This window comes from Nanorana parkeri, unplaced genomic scaffold (assembly GCF_000935625.1).
Source record: "Nanorana parkeri isolate BGI_ZX_2015 unplaced genomic scaffold, ASM93562v1 scaffold29, whole genome shotgun sequence".
Lineage (NCBI taxonomy): Eukaryota > Metazoa > Chordata > Amphibia > Anura > Dicroglossidae > Nanorana > Nanorana parkeri.
The window spans coordinates 2721119-2748946 of NW_017306297.1; the positions used below are offsets into that span (position 1 = coordinate 2721119).

At 41.1% G+C, this 27828-nt stretch overlaps 1 protein-coding gene across 15 annotated transcripts in view; it reads left to right on the top strand.

The window, feature by feature from the left end:
- The window catches only part of DLG1 (discs large MAGUK scaffold protein 1), a 155422-nt gene that overhangs the window by 8880 nt on the left and 118714 nt on the right, over positions 1-27828 (top strand). For 9 of the 15 annotated variants that reach the window (XM_018567363.1, XM_018567377.1, XM_018567371.1 and 6 more), the window contains exon 3: positions 3392-3552. In XM_018567363.1, the coding sequence (XP_018422865.1) occupies positions 3392-3552 (161 nt within the window). Of the gene's footprint in view, positions 1-3391; positions 3557-11887; positions 11890-17175; positions 17284-27828 lie in introns of those variants that run through there. The other 6 variants (XM_018567392.1, XM_018567423.1, XM_018567431.1 and 3 more) reach the window with 2 other exon arrangements.

Below are 27828 nucleotides of genomic sequence, written 5' to 3' on the forward strand. Positions count from 1 at the left end.
CATTAAAAAAGAAGAAAACTATTTTTTTTTTAAAAAGTCCCCACCCATACATACACGCATGCAAACATGCGTCGGGGGCGCATACCTGCGATAACGACGATTGCGCACAAACCGATGAGCGGTAAAAGCTTTTAAAGTGTCGCCTATGGCCAATTTTGGGTATGGTAGCTTTCTGCGATTTCGCGGGTGCGCGCAACTTTAAAGCTTGACATTTTTGGTGTCTATTTACCCGACGTGACCCCGTCTTTTATATTTTACAAAAAAAACTGGATAATAATAAATGTTTCCTAAGATAATGTAAAAAAAAAACTTATTTTTTTCAATATTTTCAATAATTTTTCCTCATTTATAGTAAAAAATAAAAACCGCAGTGATGATTTAAATACCACCAAAAGAAAGCTCTGTGTCCCCAAAAAATGGTATAAAATGAATTTCAGTACAGCGATGTATGACTATAAATGTCAGTCCAAAGTACTGCAGGCTGAATACTGAAAAATGGCATGGACAGGAAGGGGGTGTAAACACCTGGTCTTCAAGCGGTTAAAGGAGAACTATGAGGTGAGTGAAAATCAGTCATCCTCGTAGTTCGAGCTGACCTGTGACAATGAAACTGTCACACGTCGGCTCAATAGATCGGGAAGTGAGCGAACGCATACCGTCGCTCTCTCACTTCTCGATCATCTCCCTGCAGAGGGCAGTGACGGTCAGTCATCACCTCCCGCAGGGATTCCCCCCCTACCTGCTCCGATTCTCAAGTGCTGACTGGGGGAACGGACGGGGGAGGGGGCGGGTACAGCTGGCTCTGCCTCTAGATAGGCAGAGCCTGCTGTCACGCAGCTGAGGGGATCTCGACCGTAATGTCAGGATCCGTCCCAGGCTGCGGCGGTCTCAGTATATCGTGAGCTGTAGCTTGCGATATACTGAGCTTTGGGTCACGGGAGGACGCTAGTATATGTCCTCTCGTGACCCTGGAGAAAAACACTCGCCTCATAGTTCTCTTTTAAAAAGATGACTTTTCTGCAAAATGTACTGCTCACTTACTGTTTTCTGCATTTCACATGCTTCAAAACTGTAGTATAAAATGAGGCATATGCAAAAGTGTTGCAGTCTTGTCATTGCTTAGGAAGAAATCACAGCCTCCAAACTTCCCCTTGAACACAGAGGTTTTCATACTTACTTTAGGATTTTCCCCACTCCTTTTTTGGTAGTTGGGTTATGTTTTAGATCCATGATTTGTTGGAGTGTTCAGCTTGTTTTCAGTCTCAATTTCTATAATAACTGCAGAATATTGGCCTCCATGATATGGTGAGTCCTCATGTCATTTTACCTACACAGTCTGCTCTGTACTTCTACAGAGTGCTAAAAAGGTAAAAGCTTCACCGCCATGCTTTAAAGTGGACCTGGTGTAAAACTGCTAAAGTAACCATATTGCTGAAGTGCAGACGCCTTGCAACTGCTGATTTAGTCTTAAGATTGTTCTGTCCCAGTGGATCCTCTTGGTTTGCTGCCCAGACTGTGCATGGAGCCTTGAGTTCTGCGATTTCCACGACAAAGTTCCCTACAACCCTCCTGCATCCAACTGTCAAATACCAGATCCTCTAATGTTCACTGGAGTCTTGACCATGCTTTAGTTCCAGGAGTGCCAGCCAGGAGGGGGTAGGGCTTTATTTCACTTTGAGGCCCCATTTACAACCTGAGCTTATGATTTGAAGTGGCCTAACAAACATTGATATGAAGTCTAACTCGGGTACTCTCCTGCGCTTCAGCACTGTTATCTTTGGAACATTTTGGAGTGGGTCAGGTTCACCTTATTGCTGAGCTGAATTTAATCTATTAAAATAACTACATGGAAACTGTTTTAACTGACAAAAGAATTGTAATCCTGTTCAGTTTTGTCATCTTGGCACTCCTACCAGACAGCGCAGCAGTGTCCTCAACTACCACTGCAGTAGCAGCACTCATGCATTGGACACTCATGCACAGCATCAGAGCTTTGTGAACATCCAGCTTATGATTTTTGCTTTGAACATCTGATAAAAATGATTTTTTTTCCCAAGCATAAACTTGATTGTGTCATCAGACCACTTTCTTTAGTTCCATTATGCTTCTAGCTTATGTTTTAGGTTGCAGAGGTTAACTTTCCCAAGTCATCCTTCAGGGCAGTTACAAGAGAGGTAGGTTCTGCCCGCCTACAGTACACACAAGCACACGGGGGAATTTATCAAAACTGGAGCAGAATAATCTGGAGCAGTTGCCTATGGCAACCAATCAGCTTCTCTCTTCAGTTTCAGTTAAGGTTTGAAAATGAAAGGTGGATGCAGATTGGTTGCCATGGCAACTGCTCCAGATTCTGTCTACTCAAGTTTTGATAATTCCCCTCAATGAGTTTAAAAGCTCCCTTACAGCTCCAATCCCTCAGTTCTTGTGTTGTGGGATGCATTGCGCTTCCATTGCATTGCACGGTGCTATCAGGTTTTTTTTTTTTTCTCGGCTGGGTGGAGATTTGTAGGCAGCTTATAGGAGGAGTGTTGTTACATTAACATTATAATGGCCATAAATAGTCTAATGTGTAGGAAGGTGACACAGAAATGTCACCTTATTGGCAGTCAAGTGTGGTAGGGGTGTGTGAATGACTAAATAGATTTACAAGTTAGCAGATATGACGGCTCACATAAATGTCTCCTTTGTGATTGTTAGTTTTCTGGTTTAGCCGTTTTAGATGCCAGTAGCACTTTAACCAGTTGACATCCGCGGTGTTAAACCCCCTTCCCATCCAGGCCATTTTTCAGTATTCAGCGCTGCGGTACTTTGACTGACATTTATTCCGTCATGCAGCTCTGTACTGAAATTAATTTTATACCATTTTTTGGGGACCGATGTAGCTTTCTTTTGGTGGTATTTATTCACCACTGGGGGTTTTTATTTTTTACTATATTAAGGAAAAATGACCGAATTTTTAAAAAAAAAAACAGTTTCCCCTATATTAAATTATAAAACATATATTATTACCCAATTTTGTGGTAAAATATAAAAGACGGGGTCACGTCGGGTAAAAAGACACCAAACATGTCAAGCCTTAAAATTGCGTGCGCGCGCGAAACCTCAAACGATAATACCCAATGGGATGGATTTGGAGGTTGCCATTACTGACCTGCTTTTGAAATTGCTATTCAATTGGCTATCATGCTAGCTATAAGATTAGTGCAAGAAGAACTAATCTCCAAACTAGTTCTGGGTCAGTGACTCAAATAAGGCCAGTGGGTTAACTTGACGGTCAGGAAGCTAGCATTTTCAGCATGAGGTTCAGTGGTGGTTTTTATATAAAAAGTTTCCTTTCAAGTCTCAAGCAGACTAACCATATGTCCTTTTTTTTTCTCCTGTACAATTTTAGATATACAAGAATTTTATGAAGTGACCTTACTGGACAATCCTAAATGTACTGACAACTCTAAGCATCCGGAGCCAGTTTTGCCTGTGAATACATGGGAGTTCTCCAGCCTTCCCAGCACAACAGTAACATCAGAAACACTTCCAAGCAGCCTTAGTGGAGAGGTAGGTTTATTTATGTTTCTTATTACCAGTTATTCAGTTATTTAATCCTGAAACAAATATAATTTATTGAATTAATAATTGCAGTCTATAATAATTTATGGTTTAGATTTCTTGCTACCAATTATAGATGTGGTCCGTTCAAACTGACCATAAGAAAGTAAAAAAAAAAAGTGTAAAAATGACATGTTAAAACTATAAAGTAAACAGTCAGAGTTGAGATCTGTGTATGAATTCAGCTTCCGATATACATTTTTAATGGCTGTCCGCAATGGACCACTATGCAGAATATATATGCATCTTTCCCTTTTCATTCTTTAAGGGGCACAGGATTACTGCCACCTACCGGAAGGAAGTGAACATGGGCAAACAATAAGCCGTTGACCTGTTAGGTCTGACCCCCTCCCATTTCCAGCATGCTTCAGTGTTTTTTCCAGTGTCCCGGGAGGATGGATTTCTTTAATGAAAACATTTGACCTCCCTCTTTCTTTTCTTTTTTTTTTTTTCTTAACTAGCCTTTTAATTTTTTTTCTTCAGTCAAGACCTCCTCTACATGATGCAGAGCTGGGCTCTCTATGAAGTTATCCAGATTGTTGTTTCCTTGGTGATGCCTTAAAGGGTGTAACAGGACCCTGCTGTATCAAACATTGCAGGGATGGCTGGGAATGTGACTTTTGGGTTTTGGGCTCTGTCTGTGAAACTTCCCTGACCTTTGGGTACTGTGTTAGCCATAGCGCTTTCCGGGTCCAGAGCTGTGGAACAGCCTCTTGTGTGACAGAGTCTCTGAAAACCCTTAATGTGTATTACAGACTGACTGAGCGTCAGGAGCTACTACACTTATCGGTAATGTTGAACATCTCCACCACTCACCTGTTCAGTTGGTTTCTGCTTAAAAAGGTTAACACGCTGAGGAAAAAAGGGGTTATAGCCTGGATAAAGCATATCTCATTCTATACATGCACTTGCTACGATTAGTCTTAAAAGTTTTTTTGTTTCTCCCATCTCTTTATAGCCACTGTGGTTACTGCCTCATAGCTCCTTTCTGGGATTGGTGTACTCTTTGGTGCAGCATTGGGGACCATATCCAGGCACTACCTAGAAGAAGATGTAGGGACAGCCTGTAATATTGCTTCAGGCAATGGATCCTGCGCGAACCCCCCCTCGTGTTAGCTGCTATACAGGTTCAGGGCTGTAGTCCACGGGTCTGGAGGACACCTGTCCCCTCAATTCTATTGAGGAGAAACTCAGTGTGTGCCTAGTCTTTCTATGGTGACAGACATCGGCCTTATTCTGTACCACCAGTGGGACACAGTTGTGCAGCTGAAAGAAAATCGGATGTCATTCTGGCTGGGGTGGAGCTTTGTCAGTCGTGCATGTGACAGGTGTGGACTTTCTTGGCTGTCAACATCTGTATCCGGGGGAATGTGTTCCCTACCTGGAATGTGTTCCCTACCTGGTAGGGAACACATTCCCCCGGATACAGATGGTGTTTTTCATGTTGTTCTTTATGTGAAAGTTCCTTTGACTCATGGGATTTAAATTTTGCTTCCATTTGAATCTTCAAAAACTGCCCTTTCAATGTATCCAGTATATTCCCCTCTTTCTTCTCACCCACAAGTTTGATTTCCTTGATTCTATCACTTCTGTAAGATGTGTGTCTGTGCTGGCTGCCATGTCCTGTGAAGAACCCTTTTTGATCTTGCACAAGACAAAGTGGTGCAGGGACCTTGAGCCTCCTTCCTTTCTAAGGTCATTGTTCTGCCATCTCTATGTCCAGCTTTAGTACATGAGGAGGAGATTCTAGGCTAATTTTTCCCAGATTTGCAAGGCTGACACCTGGTCCTCTGTTCATACATTCCCTACATTCATCAGGTGGATGTTGAAGCCTCATCTGATGCCAGCTTTAGGCAAAAACTTATTTTAGATAGCACCCCCCAGTTTTATTCTATTAATGTAGGCCTGTTTTTTTTTTGGTGTGATTTACGACCTCTCGGTTGAACTGCTTATGGATGCCAGTCGTATTTAAATTACTCAATCTTGTGTCTAATTTCTTTCTCTGCAATTCTGGGAAATGGGGAAGATGGTAATTCTCAGACAATTGGGTTATATGTAGCTTCCTCCCTCCGGGAGGTGGACACTGGCTGTCATGCTTCAGTTTTTTTCTAGTGTCCTAGTAGGTTGGATGCTTTTTCTTCAGCTTTAAGGAAAACTCAGTCTATATTTTTACTTCAATCAACATTCACTGTACTTTGTGGATGTTTTATGTTCTCTTCAGTCATTTATCATGCTACTTGAGCTGGTCTCTACACAGCAAGCTATCTGAATTGGCAGCAGTTCCTCAGGAATAACTTCGGAGGCTGTACCCAGACCCTCCTGGACCAAAGATTGCACTTTGGGCTTTGCTTTTGCCAATACCTTCCTTCTTTTTCCTTCCCTTTTTTTTTTATTTATATAGGCATGTGGATCTTCCACCCCTTCCTTAAAAGGACTTGGTTTGCTACTCTATTTCACATTAAAGGTTTCCTTCCCATCCTCTCTTAAAATTGCTATTGAAAGGGCTGTTATCATGGATCCCTCGTTCCCTGAAGTCAAGTGTTATCGGTGTTCTACTTTGACCCCCAGCTGTTCATTTGTTGTCCATGTTTGGGGCATACTCTTTGTCCAACATTCCTTTCCCTGAAGTCAAGTACCTTTTAGGCTTTGGCATTTGTCTAACAAGTATTCTTGTTGTACTTGTTGTTGCCCATTTTTTGCTGTTGGTTTACGTTTTTTCTTCCACCTGGTTTTTCCTTCTGGTGGTTGCATTGTTTTCCTCCACCTTGTTTGGGACAATTATTCTTTCAGCATAAAGGTTTCCCCTTAGTGGTGCTATCAGTTCTGCTCTGGAACACCAACATTATTATTTTTTTCTTTTTTTCCCACATCATTGGTTTTCTCAGTGGCTGTTGTTGTTATACAGTCATTTTCTTGGAGTTCATTAACAAGCACAGGTCCCACCCCTGTGTCTTGTGGTAATTCTTTTCTGTAAAGATGAAATATTCTGGGAATGGCAGGGATTGTACCTGGCTGGCCAACATCTTTTTTGTTGTTGTTTTTGTTTGCTATTCTCTATGTCCTCCTGTAGCCAGCAGTATAACCCAATTTATCAGAATAACAATGACTTGTCCCTTCTTGAACTCCAAGAAACTGGTTTTGCAGAATCATAAGCAATCGGATCTAAACTCTAAGAATGAATGTTGCATACTCATTGAGTGTGTCAGATCTTTAGAATCAAAAAAGACAAAATTGAGGGCGCAAAGCTAAGGAGGGTTATCTAGCTGGGCTGAACGTTGTAAGAGGAACGGCAAATTAAATAGTGTACTTACTGGAGTGGGTCCGAGGGTCGGATGAGGACCGGTCTGTGGGAGGATCATGAAGTCCAAGATGAGTGTTCTCAATGGAGGCTGGTGTGCTGCCTGAGGCTACTCATCTCGAGAAGGTGAGAGACGGAGGGGAGGGAGCGGGTGGCAGCACTAAGATATTGTCCGTATCCCCGCTGCTGTGGTGTGAAGTTTCGGCGGTGTACACGGATAGTGTCTGGCTGGGCTGCTGTGGCTGCAGCTGTGGGTAGTGCGGCTGAGTCTATGTGTGGACCGGGGCTTGACAAGTACACGGGCATTAATGGTGTGGTAGTTCAAAGGCAGCCGGGAAGCTGCCAAGGTGATGGATGGTCAAGTCAGTGTAGTCAAGGTGGAGGATCGGGAGCAACGCGTTTCGAGGCTAAGACCTCTTTTTCAAGCTCAACAGGAATGGTAAAAGATACTCATCTTGGACTTCATGATCCTCCCACAGACTGGTCCTCATCCGACCCTCGGACCCACTCCAGTAAGTACACTATTTAATTTGCCGTTCCTCTTACAACGTTCAGCCCAGCAAGATAACCCTCCTTAGCTTTGCACCCTCAATTTTGTTTTTCACTAGCACAGGCACTCCTCCTGTCTTACAGGGCTGCAGGCTAGTTAGGCACACATACTTCCCAGGCCCTATCCGAGAGCGCTGTTCGTACCGTCTTTGTGTGCTTTTTTTCAGATCTTTAGAATGCAGCATGTTCCAACTGAAGGGTTATTTAGTGGGGTGTATGAAGATGGTTGCCTTTTTTACTTTTCTTAAACAAAATAGACCTTGATTTCCATTTAGTTCATTCAGTTTAACCCCTTCATGACTGAGCTTGTTTTTAGTTTCTGTTCGTAAATTACTGACACACTTTTGACATTTTTGCTGTGTGATTCTTCCACGTCAGTAATATACTTTCTTACAAAGTGCACCCACACATTATATATTGTTTTTTAGAGGACAGATAGGGCTACATATTTATATCACATATGTGTGTCTAACGCCTCACTTAGGACAAATAAAATATAAAAAAAGAGGGAAAAAACGTAAAAAAAACCATTTTGATTTGTAGTATTTTTTTTTACAAAACCAGCACAGCTAAAAAAAAATGCAATAAATACATTCATTTATTTGTCCCTTTATTATTATTTTATTTTTTACACATTTTGTTTTGTTTTTTACACGTTTCACTTTCTTTTAAACTTAAAAATGTTATTTTATTTAATTATATCAAGCAGTCATTGTGAATTAATCTCACTATTACTGCTTGATAAATGAATACATGTTTGGTTATTATCAGGCTGCTTTAAACTTCAGAACAGCCGATAATAAGTTAGTGACACTGATCCTGCAGCAGTTCAGGATTCAGCTGTCACTAAAGGTTTTCTGATTGTTGCAACAACGATCAGCAAACAAACATTCTTCTTTCAGGAATAGATACATTATAGGAATAGACACATTATGTATCTACAGATGTTCCTCACTTACCGACTTACCTGTTTTGCGACCACTCGCACTTACGACGGAGTGCCGATCGACCTCCGACCTTGCGCGTCAGCGTCAGTGCGCCGTGTCGCCGGCGGAAGTGGTGTCCTCCGATCTTCATTGCGGGTCCTGGTAAGTATTTTCATTGCCCGATGTACAGTACACTGTTCGTTACTGTACATCGGCAACGCTATACAGTACTGTACTAATGCAGTACAGTACTGTATAGAGTTCCTCACTTAACGACCAATCCGTTTAACGACCTGGTCGTAGGAACGGAACTCGGTCGTTAAGTGAGGAATACCTGTATTCATGAAAAAAAAAAAAAAAAAAGCCAGCATAGCTTGAGAGAGATATCTCTCTCATTCTGTACGAGCTGTCAGAATGCCGGCAAAAGCCGGCATCTGTGTCCGCTCTGCTTTGACTCAGCAGCTTTGATTGTACATTAAAATGGTGTCCTCCCTTTAGAAATGATTCTTACTTTTGAAGCTGCTTCTACTGTGGGCTCCACCTCTGTCCTGCCTACATGGATTAAATGACTGTTGTGCGGCCCCCGCATCTCACGAAATAGGACTCTGCTATGAAAACTAATCTTGCCCAACCATGTATGTGCAAGCTGCTCTTTCTCACTCGCAGAACACTGAATTCAGCCGATGCTGCAAGATAGAATGATCTATGCATGCATGTTTAGGCAAGCTGAGTTTTAAGACCTGAGGATACCATTTTAACATATCAAAGCTGTAATGCATATGGCTTTTTTTAATTAAATGTCATTAAAGGTGGAATAACCCTTTAAATTGCACAAGAGTAATTTTTAGTAAGTGAAGTACTGAATTTGCTTAATGAAAACAAAGTACTTTGACATGTCGCCTATAATGCTACTCAACACTTTAGATATCATCAAAGGACAGGGCCACACTCTATTTCTTCCATTTTTATTTTATTTTTATTTTTTTTACTGCAAAAAAAGTAAATCTTTACTCTTCTTGCAAATGTGTTTTGACTTTTTTTGTTTTATTTCTTATTTTATTTCTCATTTCATTAACACTCCTACGTTGGAATTTACACTTAAATGCAATAGGTGATGTTAACGTGTATAAAATGGTAATTGGTTTTGTTAACTTTAGCAGTGAATCTGTTTATCTCATAACTGTGAATTTTTGAAGTGCTGCATGGCAAATCCTGAACTGTAAACTTCTAAAACTAAAGCAGATATTTTAGTTGTAATATCTTGTGTTTCTTAATAATTTAAGTTAGAATTACCCTTTTTCAGTGGGAGGGGTAAAAAAAAAATAAAAAAAAAAATAAAATACATCAGTATTACCCTATGAAGAAAACTGCTTTTAAGGTCCGTGTTAATCCCTTGATGGGATAATTCTGTCATGGGTCCTTAAGGGGTTAAACAGAAAAGCATCACTTCCTGTCCCTGAGCTGTCATTGCTGGGCTCCTGAAGCCCAGCAATAAGCTATTGAAGTGCGATTTGCACTTCAATATCTTATTTAGAGTGGAACGGTGATACAAGGATAGGCAAGTATGAAAGAGCTTTCTTCATAGGATACTGCTGATGTCATTTTTTTTCAACCCCCAGGCAGTGTCCCTTTTTAAAATGTCAGGTGTAACCCGATTTTTCTTTTTATTATTTAACTAAAGAATACCACCAAAAACAAACACAACGGCCTTAAATATTTTTTGTGTGTGTAAGGTGATATCGATGTAGTTCATTGAGCATTGATGGATGTACATTGATGTACTTTTACCTTTTTCAGCTTGTATCTTTTTGGAAGTTTTCCTTGGCTTTTTGTCTACTATTTTATCTTTCTTAATCTGGGGTTGATTTTCCACTTGCAGCCACATCCAGGAAGGTTGGCTGCAGTCTTATGGAGCTTAAACCTCTTAATATTTGCAACTGTAGTCACAGGAAAATCAAGCTTCCTGGTGATGGCCTAACAGTCTTTACATTTTGGTATGCTGGTCTTTAATGTTCTGTCTGATCTCTTCAGACAACCTTCCTTTGCTTTCTCAGGTCCTTGTTCAATGTGGTGCATAAAATAATACCAAACAGCACTTTTCTCCATTTACATAGGACTGACTGACTGATTTACAAGATTTGAGATGTGTGATAAAATTACAGAAAACAGTTAGTTTGAAATATCACTATGATCCAAATAGTATCTTTTCTAGGGGTACCAACAAGTCTGTCCAGGCCATTTTAGAATAAGCAATCATTTTATCTCTTTCCACACTTTCTTAGGTTTACTTGGGCAAGACTATTGATTTTAATGTCCTCACTTTTCAGGAAGAATGATACATTGTTTAAATGAGCTGGAGGGTTACCAACAAATTTGTCCACAACTGTGTGTTTGTAAAGTGAGTGGTTAGCCAGCCAGAATGTAACGCATTCTACTCCCATGATGCTTTTTTTTTTTTGTGGCTAGTATCCTTGGGGAAAATGGACATACTCTCTCCTTAGTGAGAAGCAAGCACATTTTACTTAACGTTTCTTAGTTTTTATCAAGATTCTTTGTTAACTGCAGAGCCATCAGAGCTAGTGTTGCAGTTTTCTGGATCTGTTGATCCTTTGAGCTGCCTTGGGGTCTGTACTCGGACTCTGCCATAATAAATCACGGTGCAGGCCTGCAATGTGACTCTCGGACACTGGGTCTTGCTTGTGCCACTCTCCAGCCACCTGGAAGGGAAATTATCAAAACTGGAGCAGACAATCTGGAGCAGCTGTGCATAGCAATCAATCGGCTTCTCTCTTTTAATTTTCAAATCTTAACTGAGCAAACTGGAGAGAGAAGCTGATTGGTTGTCATGCACAGCTGCTCCAGTTTTGATAAATTCCCCCCCTAGTGTACTGTTAGGTTCAGAGCCATGATACACCCGCTGGTGGCATCCTGTCCCTGAAGTCGTCCCTGGGAGTTTGTCCACCTGAGGGGCAGAAACTGTCTAAAGGTGCCCATACACTCTACAACTATCGCAAGACTTTAGTCTTGCGATGGTTGTACAGGGATTTAAAAAACGTACGATCTGCCTATCTTGGACAGGCAGATCGCACTCTCGATCATCGCAAGCCCGCCCCCCTGAGGGGCGGGCTTCCGATGACCGCAATGCTGAACGGGCAGTGTGGGCACACCGGCCCGCTCGGCATTTGTCTTCCGAGCACCGTTCTAACCAGCCGAGAATCGTACGATTCCCGGCTGGTTTTCGAACATGCTGGTTCGACAGAAGACGTGCGACCGTACAGTAGAAACGGTCGCACGTCTCCGTTCACACTGCTCGATTATCGTACGAAAAACCGATCGCATATGATTATCGTACGATAATCGTGCAGTGTATGGGCACCTTAAACGTAGCCACTGGCCCCTGCATTGCCACTTTTTGGCATTAACTACTGCCACACCTTGAATTTGTTACTGCAACTCTTTACCCACTAGTGGATGCTGCTTCTCCGTCTAGTTTTCCCGCCCTCTCAGCCAGAGGTAAATTACAGTAATTATCTCTTTTGATGATATGCTTTTCTATTGCCTTATAGTGATGCTGGCGCAACTGCCATATAACCTCTCCTGCTTTCAGCAGCTACAGTGAGTACCATGTTATGGGTTTTGTCACACTTTACCATACTTGTATGGCTATATGGCAGATCATTAAAAAACTTTTTGAATGAAATATTATTTTAACCTCTTCCCAACCGATCACTGGAATATCCCCATCACCATCATTCAGTTCGTTAACGACCATTGACGGTATAATCCTGTCATTCGGTACAATGAGTGCTGCTCCCTGAAGGGACCAGTGTTCATTGAGTTACTGCTGTTGATAGTTCCCTCGGGGGTCCAAGGCAGACCCTCAACAGATTAGTTGGTCACAGTTCTGTGATTACAGTGAGAGCTGATCTCTGTGGTCGCAAAGCTGTGACAGTCACACAGCCAGCAGCAGTTCAGCAGTGTTTTGTAAACCGCTAGCTGACTGTGTTTACAAACTGATACAAAGGGGGTGATTTACTAACCTAAACACACACACACACACCAGGTGTGTGTGATTTTCACACAGCAAAACGTATTTATCAACCAAAAAGGTCTCTAAAAGCATATTTCCACTAATGCCATATATGGAAAAATCATGCACATGATGCATATATAATGCTGCTTCACAGTTTAGACAAAAATGGTTAGCTCATGCATTTACATTCCTGGATTCATCAACGCAAGCAACATAACATAGAGCTAATTTACACCACATTACCCTGCAATTCATTGCAGGGCTTTGCACAACACACCTGCTGGGTGTGTACACACTACAAAGGTGTTTCGATTCCTCCCATAGATCATGCTGGGAGGGAACACACTACAGAGGTGTATACACGTTCGTGGTGTGTTTAAAAGGTTAGTAAATCAACCCCAAAGTATCTCTGAGCAGAATACTGTATTCTACTCAGAGATACTATGGGGGTGATTTACTAACCTAAACACACGCACGCAGTAGGTGCGTGTGATTTTTTTCACGCAGCAAAATGTATTTATCAACCAAAAAGTCTCTAAAAGCATATTTCCACTAATGCCATATATGGAAAAAATATGCACATGATGCATATATAATGCTGCTTCACAGTTTAGACAAAAATGGTTAGCTCATGCATTTACATTCCTGCATTCATCAACGCAAGCAACACAACATAGAGCTAATTTACACAAGATCACCTTGCAAATTCATGCTTGGCTTTGCACAACACACCTGTTGGGTGTGTACACACTACAAAGGTGTTTAGATTCCATCCATAGATCATGCTGGGAGGGAACACACTACAGAGGTGTATACATGCTCGTGGTGTGTTTATAAGGTTAGTAAATCAACCCCTATGTATCAAAGCCCCTGTAAATAAAAAAATAACCCCTTAGTGGCACCTAGTTTAAAAAAATGTTTAATTCAAAGTAACATATAAGTAAAATAAAAAAAGCAAAAAAGATTTGTTTTAAGTTTCCCCCCCCCCCCCCGCCCCCACGTGCACGCACATACACACGCAAAAACGCGTTGGTGCGCCTACGTGCAAAAACGACAATTGCGCTATACATGTTACATATCCCCGCGAACGTCGGAGTGACAGCAATAATTCTAGCACTGTCAATCACTGTTGGCACTAAACTGATGAGCGGTAAAAGTGTTTAAAATGTTCCATATGGGAAATTTTGGGTATTGACTTTTTTTTTACTGCTTCACGGGCGAACGCAATTTTAAGGATTGACATCCTTTGGCATCTATTTAACCGGAATGACCCCGTCTTTCACTTTTTTACCAAAAAAATGGGTATTATATTATGTTTCTATGCACTAAATTTTCATTTAGTTTAGTTTTTCCTAAAAATACTGATTTGATAAACATTTGCGCAAAAACCGTGCAACGCTGTTTTCTAGCCAAAAATGTATATTTTATCGTGAGCGCAAATAATAAGAAAATGCCCTGGACAGCAAGTGGTTAAACCCCATTGTGTCCTTAAAAAAAAAATGGTATACAATATGTGTTGGTGCAATGAATGAGGAAGATGTAAATTATGGTTAAACGCAAAGCAAAAATGGCAAAATTGCTCCATTCCCCAGAAGTGAGAACATTTTCTAAAGCTGTCTCACTAAGGGGTTAACTGAAAAAAGGGGGTTAAAGACCAAGTATAGAAGCCCTTTCCAAATCTTCAAGTATTCTCCTTGACAGGCCCTGCCCTGCAACCTGTCATTGCTGTCATGCCAGTTTGCCAGATTCTTGGAGTATGGGCAGAAGATATGACTGAAGCACCTGAGTTCATCTTCACTGATCATTCATATTTTGAGCGCTTACATCTTGTGATTCTTGCCTTAAACTACTGTGTTGATGGACTTGTGGATATTGTACTTGTCATATCCAGAATGTGTTTTCTGTCTGTACAAATGCAGGGGACTCTGGCTGAAATGTTGGTCTGTAGAACAACAGTGCAAAAAACCCCAAATGCTTACTGCATATGCCTTTTGGAGGGAGAGCGTCTGTTGGTGCCTCCCTAGACAACATTATCAAGGATGTAACAGGTGGAAAGGCTAACCTTTTTGCCTTCGCAAAAGAAATCGAAGCCTGTGACTGGGAAGCCTCCAACATCTGAAACTAAAAGTAGTACTGTTTGTATCTCCCAGACCTCTTGGTCCAAATCCAGGCCTCCGTTCCATCCCAAGCCCTCGAATCAAATCTTCCAAGCCTGTGAGCAAGTCCTACTTCTGTCAATGAGGGGACGCTCCTACTTCTGAAAATGAGGGGATGTCTGTTGGCATTTGCAATCACTTGGGCTGATTGCATCTCGGATGCATGGGCAAAGGACGTAATTGGAGCTACAAGCAATTTGGCTGTCCCTTCATCACTGAACCTCATAGCTGCACGGTCATACATTGCAGATTCAAGTTGGACAACACCAAAGCAGGGGCACACAGCAACCATCAGGGAAGAACCAGAAGTCTCCCAGCTCGAGAAGAAACCAACCTGATTCTGACTAAGCAAATCTTCACGTTCCAGCTCTATCTGTCTTGCTCATTTCCAGACAGAGTTCCTCAGTTGTCAATGTCTAGACTCCAGGCAATGGTATTTTTATCTGGAGGTGTTGTAGGACCTTTGTTGCAGATGGGGAATGCCTCCTGGCTTTAAGATTTAAAAGTGGAGCAAAGTTTGTCTCCAGGTCCAGGGATCCTCTAGCCATGACAGAGGTTTGATGACTGTTTGGGTCATTTCAACCTGATCTACATCTTTCCTCTTCTGAAACTCACCTCAATCATGCAGACCAGACAAGGAAGGAGTTTCAAAGGCATTCCTGTGATTCTCATTAGGCTGAATTGACCCAGGCAGACCCCATCAGACTTCTGGTAGACTCTGGCAGCCCCAGCTGCTGTGTTTTTGTTAACCACTTGAAGACTGGGTTGTTTACACCCCCTTCCTTTCCAGGCCATTTTTCAGTATTCAGCGCTGCAGTACTTTGACTGACATTTATTCCGTCATGCAACATTGTACTGAAATGAATTTCTTTTGATGGTATTTAATCACCACTGGGGTTTTTATTATTTACTATATAACAAAAAAAAGTCCTTAATTTTTTTTTAAAAACACCCTGTTTTCCCTTCCTTATTTTATGAAATTATTATTAACCAGTTGACATCCGCGGTGTTAAACCCCCTTCCCATCCAGGCGATTTTTCAGTATTCAGCGCTGCGGTACTAACGGCATTTTTTTCCTGCTCGCGCGCGCGGCAACCCGCTGATGCGAGTCTGCCGTCCGTCCGTTTTTTCTTAGCGGACGGCAAGAGGTTAATAAACTCAAATTTTTTGGTAACATATGAAAGGTAGGGTCATGTTGGGCAACTAGACACCATGCCCTGCTTCCTGATTGCCTGTGAAGTTGGTGTTCTAGCGAAAGAACACTGGCTTCACTTGCCGAGGCTTCCTGGCTTCCCGACCAATCAGGAAGCAGGGCGGCAAGTCATGAGGTGCCGTCCGGCTTCCTGATTGGCTAGGAAGTCGGCGTCACTTGTTGCTAGGTAGCGAGCGTGGCTCCATGACCAATCGGGACGGGAGGCAGGTTATTACGTGGCCAGGCTGCATAGCAACAAGTGAAGATGGGTTCCTTGTCCATCAGAAAGGCGGGAGGTGGTTCATTACCCACCGCCCATCTTCCATGCGCCCTCGGCACTTGCGGTCAGAGGGAGATCTCAGGCTGCCCAGAAGTTCTGCCATCAGAGTGAAGTATCGGTACCAATACTAGTATCGGTGCATCCCTACTGTGTAGATTGGAATCACATTGTCGGTGCTGTGCTCTGAAGTATTGTACTGTGAGCCTGACATGATGATGCACCCCAGGGGTGTCCTTGACAGTGTGGCAGGAAAATGATTGACTGAGCCAGGGGGGGAAGTACTGGAGACAAGAGAAGTATTCTAATGAGAACTGCTTCTTCCTTTTTTTGTTGTTGTTGTTGTTCTTTTAAAAAAAAGCCCAGCCAATATTTTTTTTTTTTTTCTTTTAACTAAAGTTTAACTTATGAAGAGCTGTGTCTAAATTATTATTCTTGATGGGTTTTTTATTTTTTGGTAAGAGAGTATAATTGCATGTGAAATGCATGGGCTTTCAGTGTTAAGTGTTTTTTGTATGGCACATTTTACTTTTAATGATAGTTATTTTCATTTATACAATTACGATGACGACTTTAGCCATTTTCATACTGTGCATCTTTAGTTGTGACTTATGGTGATCCAAGCTCCCCTCCTCTGTAGCTGCATGTGGAATATTCCATTCATACTGGCCAAGAAAGTCATTGATTTTCAGACTGCAGAAGCTGGAATGGTCTAATGCTGATCTTTACATATCCTGGAGTAGTTTTCGATCTGTGGTTCCACACTAGTAAAAAGGCGTTCACCTTTTTACGGAAGATGCATTATTTATCAGGATATGTTAGATCACAGTTTGTTTTATGTAGTGTTTCAGCAAATGACTCACTATGAGCATCATGTCTTAAAATCTGTGAGAGGAGGAATTAATGAAGTAGCATTTAAACTGCTGTGGAATAAACCCTGGAATATTACTTTCTGTGGGATTTTCAAGCTCTTTAATCATAGATAATGAAAAATAGATGAGCGCCTTACGAATTGATCATTCACTACTCCATATATTCTTCCAGGGGCTTCTGACTTGTTCTGATGGGTTGTTTTTTTTTGCACACCTTAACCTTTTAACTGGAGAACGGTTACAAGATTTGCTCCTTTGTGTCTTTTCATGGTCATGAAATATTCAGAATTTCTGATTTTGGTTTACAGCTGCATAACAGTTAATATTCTTTTGATTATGTATGAACCATGGACTGCCTGTGCATTGTGACTACAAAGGTAAGCTGTAAAGTTTGGGGGGTTTTTGTGCTTTTTTTGACAGTTTGTGTATGTTAGCCTATACATGTTTTTTTTTCACCATATTTCATTACATTTACTAGAACATTTTTAGTAAACCCTAAAGCCAGATGGTCCAAACTGTGCAGGTGGCTACAGCCAACAACTTAAGTTTTTTAATCTTTTTTGCCTTTCTGTGTTGGTATGAAGGAATGATTATGTACGTGTACTGTATGCATGATAGTGCTGTACATTTTGAAATATTGGTTGTATACACTTAATTTTTTTTCTTCTTAAATCATTCAAGTGTTTCAATTTATACTGCCATTGATTGCCCTTGCTTTTGATATATTTCTGCCTTGGAGAGCACTAATTACTGTAGCTCTATACTTTTCCGTCATAATTTTGGCTCCCTCTTGTGACACACTTACAATTTGCTACATCAAGCTAGTATACTTACTGTTGCATAAATAATTTGTATAAATTACAACATTTCTATCATTTCTTTTCAAATCCTTTTTACATTTTTTTTTTAAATGTTTAAATTTATTATAGAATTTGTATTTCTATTTTTTTTCTGTGCTCGGCTCTATATGAATGCGTGTCTTGTAACTGTTTAAATTATAACCTTTTTAATGTTTATCAATGCTTTGAAATAATTTTATTGTTGGTTCCTTAGGCTGATTTTTCATCATCTTATATGTATTGTGCTTATGCACAGATACTGGTTAGTTCACAAAAGTAAGCATCTTTGCATGAACAAATTTGTCACATAGTATTTTGGCGAAAGGCAGTTGTGCATATAGGTATTTACCACCATTCACCACACCTTCACCATTTGTGAAGGTGTTCTTGTATTACCTTTTCAGCGCACCAAAAGTTAGTTTTGCAAACTTCTTATGCAAGCACTTTACATGGTTTTAAACTGTAGTGTTGGGTCTGGCTTGTATCTGAACATGTAGTGGCACATTCTAGTAATATTTGAGCTAGTGTACACTGCGTTGCTTGTAAATGATCAGCATTTTACGATTAATATTGATTCTTATGCTCTTGTGTTTATAGTAAGAGGATAATGTGTAACCCAAATTTCTACTTCAGGTAGAAGGAAGGACAGTTGTAATACAATTGATGTTTATGTAGGCTGTTCAGGTCACTTTGTGCTGCAGTGCAAGTAAACACTTTTTTTTTTTTTACTTGCCGTCTTGCATTAAAAAGAAAACCAAAAAAAGCTCAGTAAACGCACATACGCTTATGTAAAAACACATGCAGAAATGTGTTGGCGCATGCACATAGATGTGACCTGAACCAGGCTATGCTTTAAGGGCTTGTTCACACCAAATGCAGACCAGATCTGCAGGAGTTTCTGCACATGCAGTGTGTTTTGCTGCATTCCAGGCCATTTTTTGTGTTTTCTAAAGTGGGCTTTCATTGCGTTCCAGGGCGGTTTTGGTGTGTTCCGGAGCAGAAAAAATAGGGCTTGCTTCAGTTTTTACACATGCTCTGGAACCGAACGCTCTGGTGTGAACTAGAGCCCAAAATACCATTGGAATGCATTGGACTCAGTTTTGATCCGTTCTGTAACTGCTCTGCACCTTCTCTGCACTTGGTGTGAACTAGCCCGAAGTCCCTTGTTGGGGAACGTTTCCTGCACATGCTCTTGGTGTCAACTTTGTCATTGGGACAGGAAAGAAGGAAATATCTCAAACAGGGATGCAAGTACAATTAAAAAAAACCAAAACACTTTTTATACAGAATCTAACCTCTATCACTTTTATCTAACTATGTTCTCCATTTTATTCACCCGCTCTTTTCTGCCAGTGACAACATTTTCAGGGGGCCTGAAAGTGATGGAAAGTCCGCTCACTGGGTCCACATATGGGCTTTAAAAACATGAGAGGATCTAACTCTAAGCACATTGGCTGGAGGCTGCTTATAAACAAAAACAACTAACTGCCTGCACCCTCCAGTGCCTTTATCTACCTTACCCTCACTTGTTCACTGCTCCAATTCCTGTTGTAGTCCTGCAAATGACCTGTGCAAATGTTGACCATGCCCTATGGCCAGTACTTTGTAGTGTTCTAGGCTGGTCACTTCCCCTTTGAATTTGCATTTGGGCCTAGTGATTTGTTTAGGCGAAGAGCACTAAGATTCTTACTGGGGCTACTTAATAGATTAGTGTGGCAGACAGGTTTCCTTTACAGTGATAAAATAATGCATCATCAGTTTTTGCCTTACATGATTACATGTCTGAAAATTTAGCATATATGGCTTGACCCTATAGCAGTTGGGAGTTTGCCTGTTTAATTGTTTCCTATCAGCTATGTAGTAGAAGTAAATCACTTCTACATGCTTGAGGAACGTGCCTCCTGAATGCTTGGGACCATCATGGTGGATGCCACAAGGGAGAATGGTGGATGATATCCATTCACTGATCTCTCCTGGGTGAACCTGGAAGTTGATTGGATATAGCAGAGGTGACTTTAGGCGGTCTAATAGACTCCTGATATTTCCCTAAGAGAACCTATCGACTGCACTATTGTATCACATAGGGGGTTTTTCATCTGCCCTGTGATGGCAATAAAGTTTAGTTGTAAAAAGTTTAAAAGTGAAAATGTAATAAAATATTCCCAAATTATTTGAAAAGCCCCACCCCACCACACACACGCCGAGACGCACATATGAGCGTTGCATTGAGTGTGGATGCGATATTAAAAATTGCACCACACATTAGGTATCACTGCACATGCCAAATTGAGAGCAATAATTCCATCCATGTTTACCTTGATTGGCTGTAAAGGCTTTTAATGTCTCCAATGGACATTAAAAGCCTTTACAACCAATCAAGGTATGGCAACCTTATATTCTTTTTATTTTACCACAAAACAAGGATTATACTGTATTTGTGTGCAATAACATTAGCACAAATATTATGTGGTATAGACATTTTCAACTACCACTATTTTATTCCAGAGAGGCTCTGATATCAGAATATATGTATTAGTTTGTAGGTTTCCAGTGTATTTTTTATATTTTAAAAAAAGTGTGTGTGTGTTTGAAAAATGGCTTTTGGCAGCGAAAGATTTACATCTAAAATGTGCTTTAAGGTTAAGTACCAAATTCACGAGGAAACCCGACAAGCTTTTTCTCACACCCTCCCTGCCTATTTTTCATGCAAGATGTGTTGCTGCCCTCCGCAGGACAATAAAGAGAACTTTGCATAGCTTGCTTTCAACATTATTATTCATTTATTTTATTTCTCCAATTTTTACAAAATTGTAATAGATTGGCATGGATGCTCTATTTCATTTCTTTGTTTTTAAAGCTTTTTTCAGTAATGAACCCAGATCAAACAAATATTCATTGCCCAGGAAATCCTTTCTTTAAATATTTGCCTGAACACTTACCGTATATACTCGAGTATAAGCCGTCCCGAATATAAGCCGAGGTACCTAATTTTACAAAAAAAAAACTGGGAAAAAGTATTGACCCGAATATAAGCCGAGGGTGGGAAAGAGGCAGCGAATGAATGTTTTTAAACAGCTGGGCATCGCTGAACTCTCTGTTTTGGCTTCCCTGAACTTCCTGATTAGTACAAGATCACAAGAGAGCAGTTTCCAACAGCTGTCCATCTACTACTTTGGAGAAAGGGAGTGACTTGCCTTGCTGTGCCGGTGTGTTTGTGGAGACACGGCTTACTATCACTCACAAAGGTGGCTTCATAGCACCCTGGAAGGAAAGGAGCCACTCTAAAAGAAGATATCCAGGCCTTTGTCCCCTCTGACTGCTAGCCGGTCCCTGAAGCCTCTCTCCCCCCTCTGCTCTGGCAGAGTAATGTCCCTCGGCGTCCCCACCTCCTAATACACTGCATTAAACGTGATGACGCATGGGTCCTTAGACTGCCGGAGTGGAGGGGAGAGAAAGCTGCAGGGACCAGTCTAGCAGCCAGGTGGGAACTGAGGTTTGAGTGAGTGAGTGAGTGATTGATTGATTTACCGTATATACTCGAGTATAAGCCGAGTTTTTCAGCCCATTTTTTGTGCTGAAAAATGCCCCCCTCGGCTTATACTCGAGTCAGCGTCTCGAGCACTGAGGAAAGTGGTCAGGTTTCTTCTTACTTACCTCGCCGAGCGTCGCGTCACTGCTGCTCGGGTGGGCGGCGCTCCGAGCGGGGTCATCTGGCAGTCTCCGGGTCCTAATTTAGGCACGATCCAGAATGACATATTGATGTTGAAAAGAACAGAATCCACTTGCAACGTCCCAATTAGCAGGTAACAGTACATTGTCCAGGACTTCGAATATAAAAAATGTGGACCAAGAAATGGAACTGTGCTGCGGCTCATAGGTTGAAGCAACAATTAAGGAAGAAAAGAAGGAAAAGAGTACAGGGAAAGAAAAAGATCCAGAGAACAAGACAGTTGAGGGGAAGAGAGACAGGAGAGGAAAGACATACACAAAGACAAAGAGAGAAGGGGGAGAAGCTAAAAAGGTCCCCCAGAATCCAACGAGACAAAGATTCCAATCGGTCAACTTCATAAGTGTTTCAGAGACCGCACAACGATAATAAACAGAGGGACAGATGTGTTATGAGGCTAAAAATGCATCAGTATCCATGTACAGAATCCAAGGGGTCCATAAGGTCGTACATTGAGGTTGACGATCGTGACATGAGCCGTTAACTCTTCAAAGCGCATTACAGCCTTTACCGAGTAACTACAGACCAGAAAGGTTTTAACTTCTGTGGTTGGGAAGATTGATAAAAGGACCATATACTTAGATGTTTTGCTAGAAAACAATATTAGAAGTGATGGTACAGAATAAAAAAAGACCATTTCAATTCATCTGACCGCAGAACCGGTTTTCACTTTGCTACAGACCATTTTAACCACTTGCCGTCCGCCCGTTGTAAAAAAACGGACGGACGGCACTGCAGCATTGGTGGGTTGCCGTCTCCGGACGGCATTTTTTTTCTGCGGGCGTGCACGGGCAGAAAAGACCCGACCAATGCAAACACCCGGTACCGGGTGTTTCACATATAGACGATCGGCGGCTCCATAGCCCGCCGATTGTCTATATGTGCTCGTTTTTTCGACAGTTTTGCAAAACCCCCCTGACCACTCACCTTCAATCCCGGGATCCGCTGCCCCATCTGCGGCCTGGGACCGGCTCGGGAGGGCGTCAGGAGGAAGAGGGAGCGAGATTAGCTCCTTGCTGTCTCCCTCCGGGCTGTGAATGCAGAAGTGATGTGTATTACATAACTGTGTTCATGTGTTCAAAGACTGATTTTTCTGGAAGTATTCCTGAGCCCATGCAGTGATATCCATCACAGAATAATGCATGTTTTTAATGCAGTGCCGTCTGAGGACCCCAAGATTACGGGCAATCTATATTGCGTTTCGGCCGTGTCCCTTCCCTGTGCACAGAGATTTCTCCAGATTCTCTGAATCTTTTGATATTGTGTACTATAGATGATATATATTTAAAGTTTTTTTGCAATTTTACGTTGAACATTATTCTGAAATTGACAATTTTGAGATGCAGCTTTGTGAACCTCTGCCCATCTTTACTTTACTCAGTACCCCACAGACACCTAATATGCAAGTTTAAGCTCTATAGGCTTAGAAAAGTCAGTCTATAAAATGGATAGACAACTGGCTTAATTACAGTATCCAGAAAACCGTGATTAATTCATATTCTGCGTCGGGCAGCGTATTTTTGCATATAGTGCACGCATATACGCATAGACGCTCGTATAGACGCGTATATACGCAATATACAATTTTGCTTGCTTTGTGTGTGAATGAGGCCTAACAGTGTGGAGGTAGACCCACTCACTGCAAGGGTTAATAAAAAAAATCCTGAAGTTCTGTTAATTTTTGTAGTTAATTAAAAGGGTCCTCGATTCCCCCCCTTATTAATTTGGTCGCCCTTCTCTGGACTTTTTCTAGCTCTTGGACATCCCTCCTAAGGATAGGTGAACAAAACAGAACCGCATGCTCCAGATGTAGCGGAATCATTGTAGAAATGTATTTCTTTCCCTTCTATAAATCCCTCTTCCTAATACAAGTTAGTATTCTACTAACTTTGTTACCTGCAGCTTGGCATTGAATGCGATTTTCTAAGCTTGTGGTCTACAAGTACCTCAAGTCTTTCTCCGTCTACAATTTTCCCAGCAGAACCCCTCCCAAGGTGTTTTCTGCAAACATGTTCTTGGCTCCCAAGTGCATGACTTAAAATTGTTCTATATTAAAACTCATCTGCCACGTTCCTGCACACTTTCCAATTTTGTTGAAGTCTTGCTGCAGACATTCTATGTCTTGTACCGAACTTATAGCCCTACTTAACTTTGTATTGTCAGCAATCACTGGCAGTGAGCTATTTATTCCGATCTGAGTCATTTCTGAATAGGATAAACGTATATGAAAATGACTTTAAGGTCATTGCAAATGACGAGGGGACACTTTTGGTGTCCGGGGGAATAGAGGTTTAATCTATGCATACAGAAAGGTTTCTTCACTGTAAGAGCTTTGTAAATATGTAATGGGCTACTGGGCTACCTTGGAACTTTAGTTCCCGTTAGCTCAGTTAATTCTTCTCAAAATACATTTTGATTTATTCTTTGTAAAGTGTTTTGTAAAGTGTTTTTGTTTTTACTTCCTCTGGAACAACCTATTTGTATAAGGTTTTGTATATAGAGGTTTTCTATTTGTTCATCTTTGTTTTTATTATTTTTTTCTTTAATGGTTGACCTCAATGGATTTATTTTTTCAACCTGACATGCAACTATGTGATTTGTATATTTAAGAGACCAAAAGTTAGCAAATAAGAGAAGTTCATTATTAGGGTTTACATACACCTAAAAACATTCTAAGATCCTTTGACTATAAATAGCCTATAACATTCATCTTCCAATTTTTCCCCAGTAGTTTGATATACATATATAGATTTGTGCCTTAGTTGTACCCCATAGGATTTCATTCATATTTGCCTGTTAAGATATTTAGAAAAGTGCTATTTTTCCAATAAATGTCTTAACATATTCTATTGCTGGTTTTATCATCTGAATTTCTTGCAGCAAGCTTGTTGCCCCTCCTTCGCAGCAGCTAGGAGCCTCTGGATGTCCCTGCTGCTTCAGTTGCTTCTTTTTATGAGAGCATTTGTAGAAATCATAAAACAGTAGCAAGTGCAGCAAAGCAGAATCCTAATTTTGTCTTTCCTTTTTTAGCATTGGCTCGTGTTTTTTATTGCTTGGATAAACAGGAGAAAATTCTGCTTTTCTAGTTTTAGATTTTTGTTGTTATTTAAATGTCTAAGCCAGTTAACAAACACTTGCAAAGAACTTGTCCTGGAACCCTGATAACAGATTATCGATTAAGATGTCCTGGCTCGGAAAAGATCTCTTCCACCATCAAAAACCTGGATTGTTTCTCTCCAATGCTTTGCCACTGTAAGGTGGCATGTAATAGCAGCACCATATCTTTAATTTTTGGATGTAAAGTAAGTATACTGTTATGTCTCATAAGCTAGTGATGTGAAACAAAGTTTTAGGAGTTTTAGATTTATTTCTTGCTACTTATTTTTCTGTTTTCTCTATTTAATCTTTGCGATCTTGTCAGCTTCAATTGATGTAAATGCGTGTGGTGATTTTGTTTTTTTTAGCCTAAATAATTGGCGGTGAGTGCGCTGTAATGGTCTTTGGCATTAAGTTTTGCTTTTAAACTCGGTGCTGTAGCTAAACATATTTTTCTTTTTAAAAATATGTGAGATATATATATATATATATATTAAAAAAAAAAATGTATTTATAGCGCAGTACGTCCATGTAGCTTGGTCAATTTCATCTGCTTTCAATGCAGAGGTTTCTGGAGTATGATGTTAGTATGTAGAATAAGGTGGTGTATAGTTTTAGGGCTTACTTGAGGGATTAGCTTTTAGTGTTATGCTTAAAGCAAAACTATGAGGTGAGTGCTTTTCACTCACTTCATAGTTCTAGCCGACCTGTGACAATGAGACTGTCACAGGTCGGCTCAGTAGAGCGGGAGGTGAGCGAACACATACCGGCGTTCGCTCACCTCTCGATCCTGTCACAGCTCTCTGCCGTGACAGGGGAGGGGCTGCATTCCCCCCTCCCCGCTCCGATCTGCCAGCGCTGACTAGTTTGTGTCCTCCCGTTACCCTAAGGAGAACTATGGGGAAAAGCCTTAACCCCATAGTTCTCCTTTTAAAGCATATTTAAACCCTAAATGTTGAGATTGTGTTAAAATGACTGTTACAAAAAGTAGAAAAGATTACCCTGAAAAAAGTTATACTTAACTATTCTACTTTTCTGTGCCACTGATCTTTTCTCTCCAAGACCTCTGGTGCTTGGAGAATCCCTTTTCATCTGACACCCATCTGAGAGTGTCAAATTCTTGGTGCCCTCTGAGCACTGTGGTTCCTGCTGATGGCCCCTACATCGCTACAAGATGCAGTAGTGACATAGGGGGCGGTTGTAGGAGCTGCTGTGCTTGTGAGTGTGTTGGATTAAGTAGTAGTAGGAACAGTAGTTTAGTGTGTTGGTGCAATGCATTGCCGTTCATTCTACGGGGCACCCCACGCACCTTGTGATGAACATGTGTTTCAGCACTGACGTGCGTTAAACTGCCATAATAAAATGTGCATGCACTATTTTTTGTCAGTGTGTGGTAAGTCTTGCCTGTCAGCAAGGGGCATTGGGGTGCCAAACAAATGCATGACATCGCATAAACATGTAGCATGTGTTGATGTGCATTGCGGTAAAGTGTTTTACATCAACATGGTGTGATCAGGCCCTAAAGGTTATCAGTGAGACAGAAAGTTAGTAGAAATGTTCAGCAAAAACATTGACCACAAGAAAAAAACATTTTAGTAGTAATCTTCCTAGTAAGGACCCAAACCGCAATTAAAGATTGACAGATTCTATACCACACACGTTAACAGTGTCCCCTCTCTGGCGCTGTTGGATCAGTATTTGGTCCCCTGCGCTGTTCCCCCACCGCTGCCATCTCTCTGCCGCTGAAACACATCAAGGTTCTCGGAAATTCTCTTTGGGCCAAAGACGATGTACTGACGATGTAACTCTTGTGCATCCTCAATGGCACCCACCTGATTCATGGCATCTTAGTGATGCCATGAATGAGCTGCTTGGGTACACTGTCCGCGGCATGTGCTGGACAGTGTACACACACACAAAAATCACTAAGGGATTTTTTTGGCAGAAGTAATATTGCGGGTCTCTTCCGTCAAAAACCCCAACCACCCAGCATTTATTTTTCACGTTACTTCCAGTTTAAAGAGTATTTTTGGTTTAGGTTACTTTTTTTAATGTGGTATGGACAAGAAAGGGTTAAATATTACGGAGGTGCATTAGTTTGGGGGTACTTCAAAAATGTTTACCAAAAGATAGAAGTGATAAGTGTTTACTGCGTGTGCATCATTTTACCTAATCTTGATCATATCAGTAGCAATGTTGCCCTGAGTCTGAGGATTGATAGATATATCGCTGTGTTGTTGGTGAGACATCTGACCACTTACATATTTACAGCTGCATATCTGCAGAATATTAAGACGCACAAATAATAAACCATAATGGTTTATCTTAAATGAGAAGCGAAGTCAACACTTTTTTTGTTTTTACTTATTTTTTGGGTCACAGGAGTACATTTGCTAATGTAATCCTTTGACCCAAAGGCAGGAGATGGTGAGCTACTCCCCACTATCTGCTGACAGCGCAGAGTTGCTTTGCAGCTAGGAATGATCGTGACAATATTGTCCAGATCTACCCTGCTGTCTCATTGACAGCTGGCTCTCCCTCTCTAGAGCCGGAGCCAGCTGTGCCCGCCTCTCCCTTTGTTTGTCCCCCCAGTGAGCACTGGAGAAACGGAGATGGGAGGGAAAAATGCATGTGGGGAGTAGTGACTAATTGTCACTACTCTATGCGAGGAGAAGACCCCAAGAGCTGAGCGATCAGTGATCACATGATCGCTCAGCTCTCAGTCTTGGATCTGGCGTGCGACAGCTACCGTGTCCCACACTGTCTATTAGCATCGAGGAGAGTATATTTTACTATCCCTGCACTTCTCATTTATGTTTAACCGCTTGAACAATTGCATGGTATAGTATTAATTTTTGTGGCAAATCCCACCACGTGTTACTGTGCAAGCTGACTATTTACTTTGCCCTTTATAGAAGAAAATTGTTTTGCATGTTTGTTTTAAAGTTTGTGTAGATCTGCATATGTATGTATGTATGTATGTATGTATGTATGTATGTATGTATTCTATAGATATAAAAAAACAAAACTAAGTATTGTAGTAGGCGATGATACCTATCTTATTGGGCTAACAAAATACATAAAAGACAAGCTTTCGAGAGTTAACCTCTCCTTCAGGTCAGAAGCAATACTTGTCTTTTATATATTTTGTTAGTCCAATAAGAAAGGTATCATCGCCTACTACAATACTCTGTTTTGTTTTTTATACATCTTCTCTACTGGACTAATACGGCTTACCCATTTACTAATATATATATATA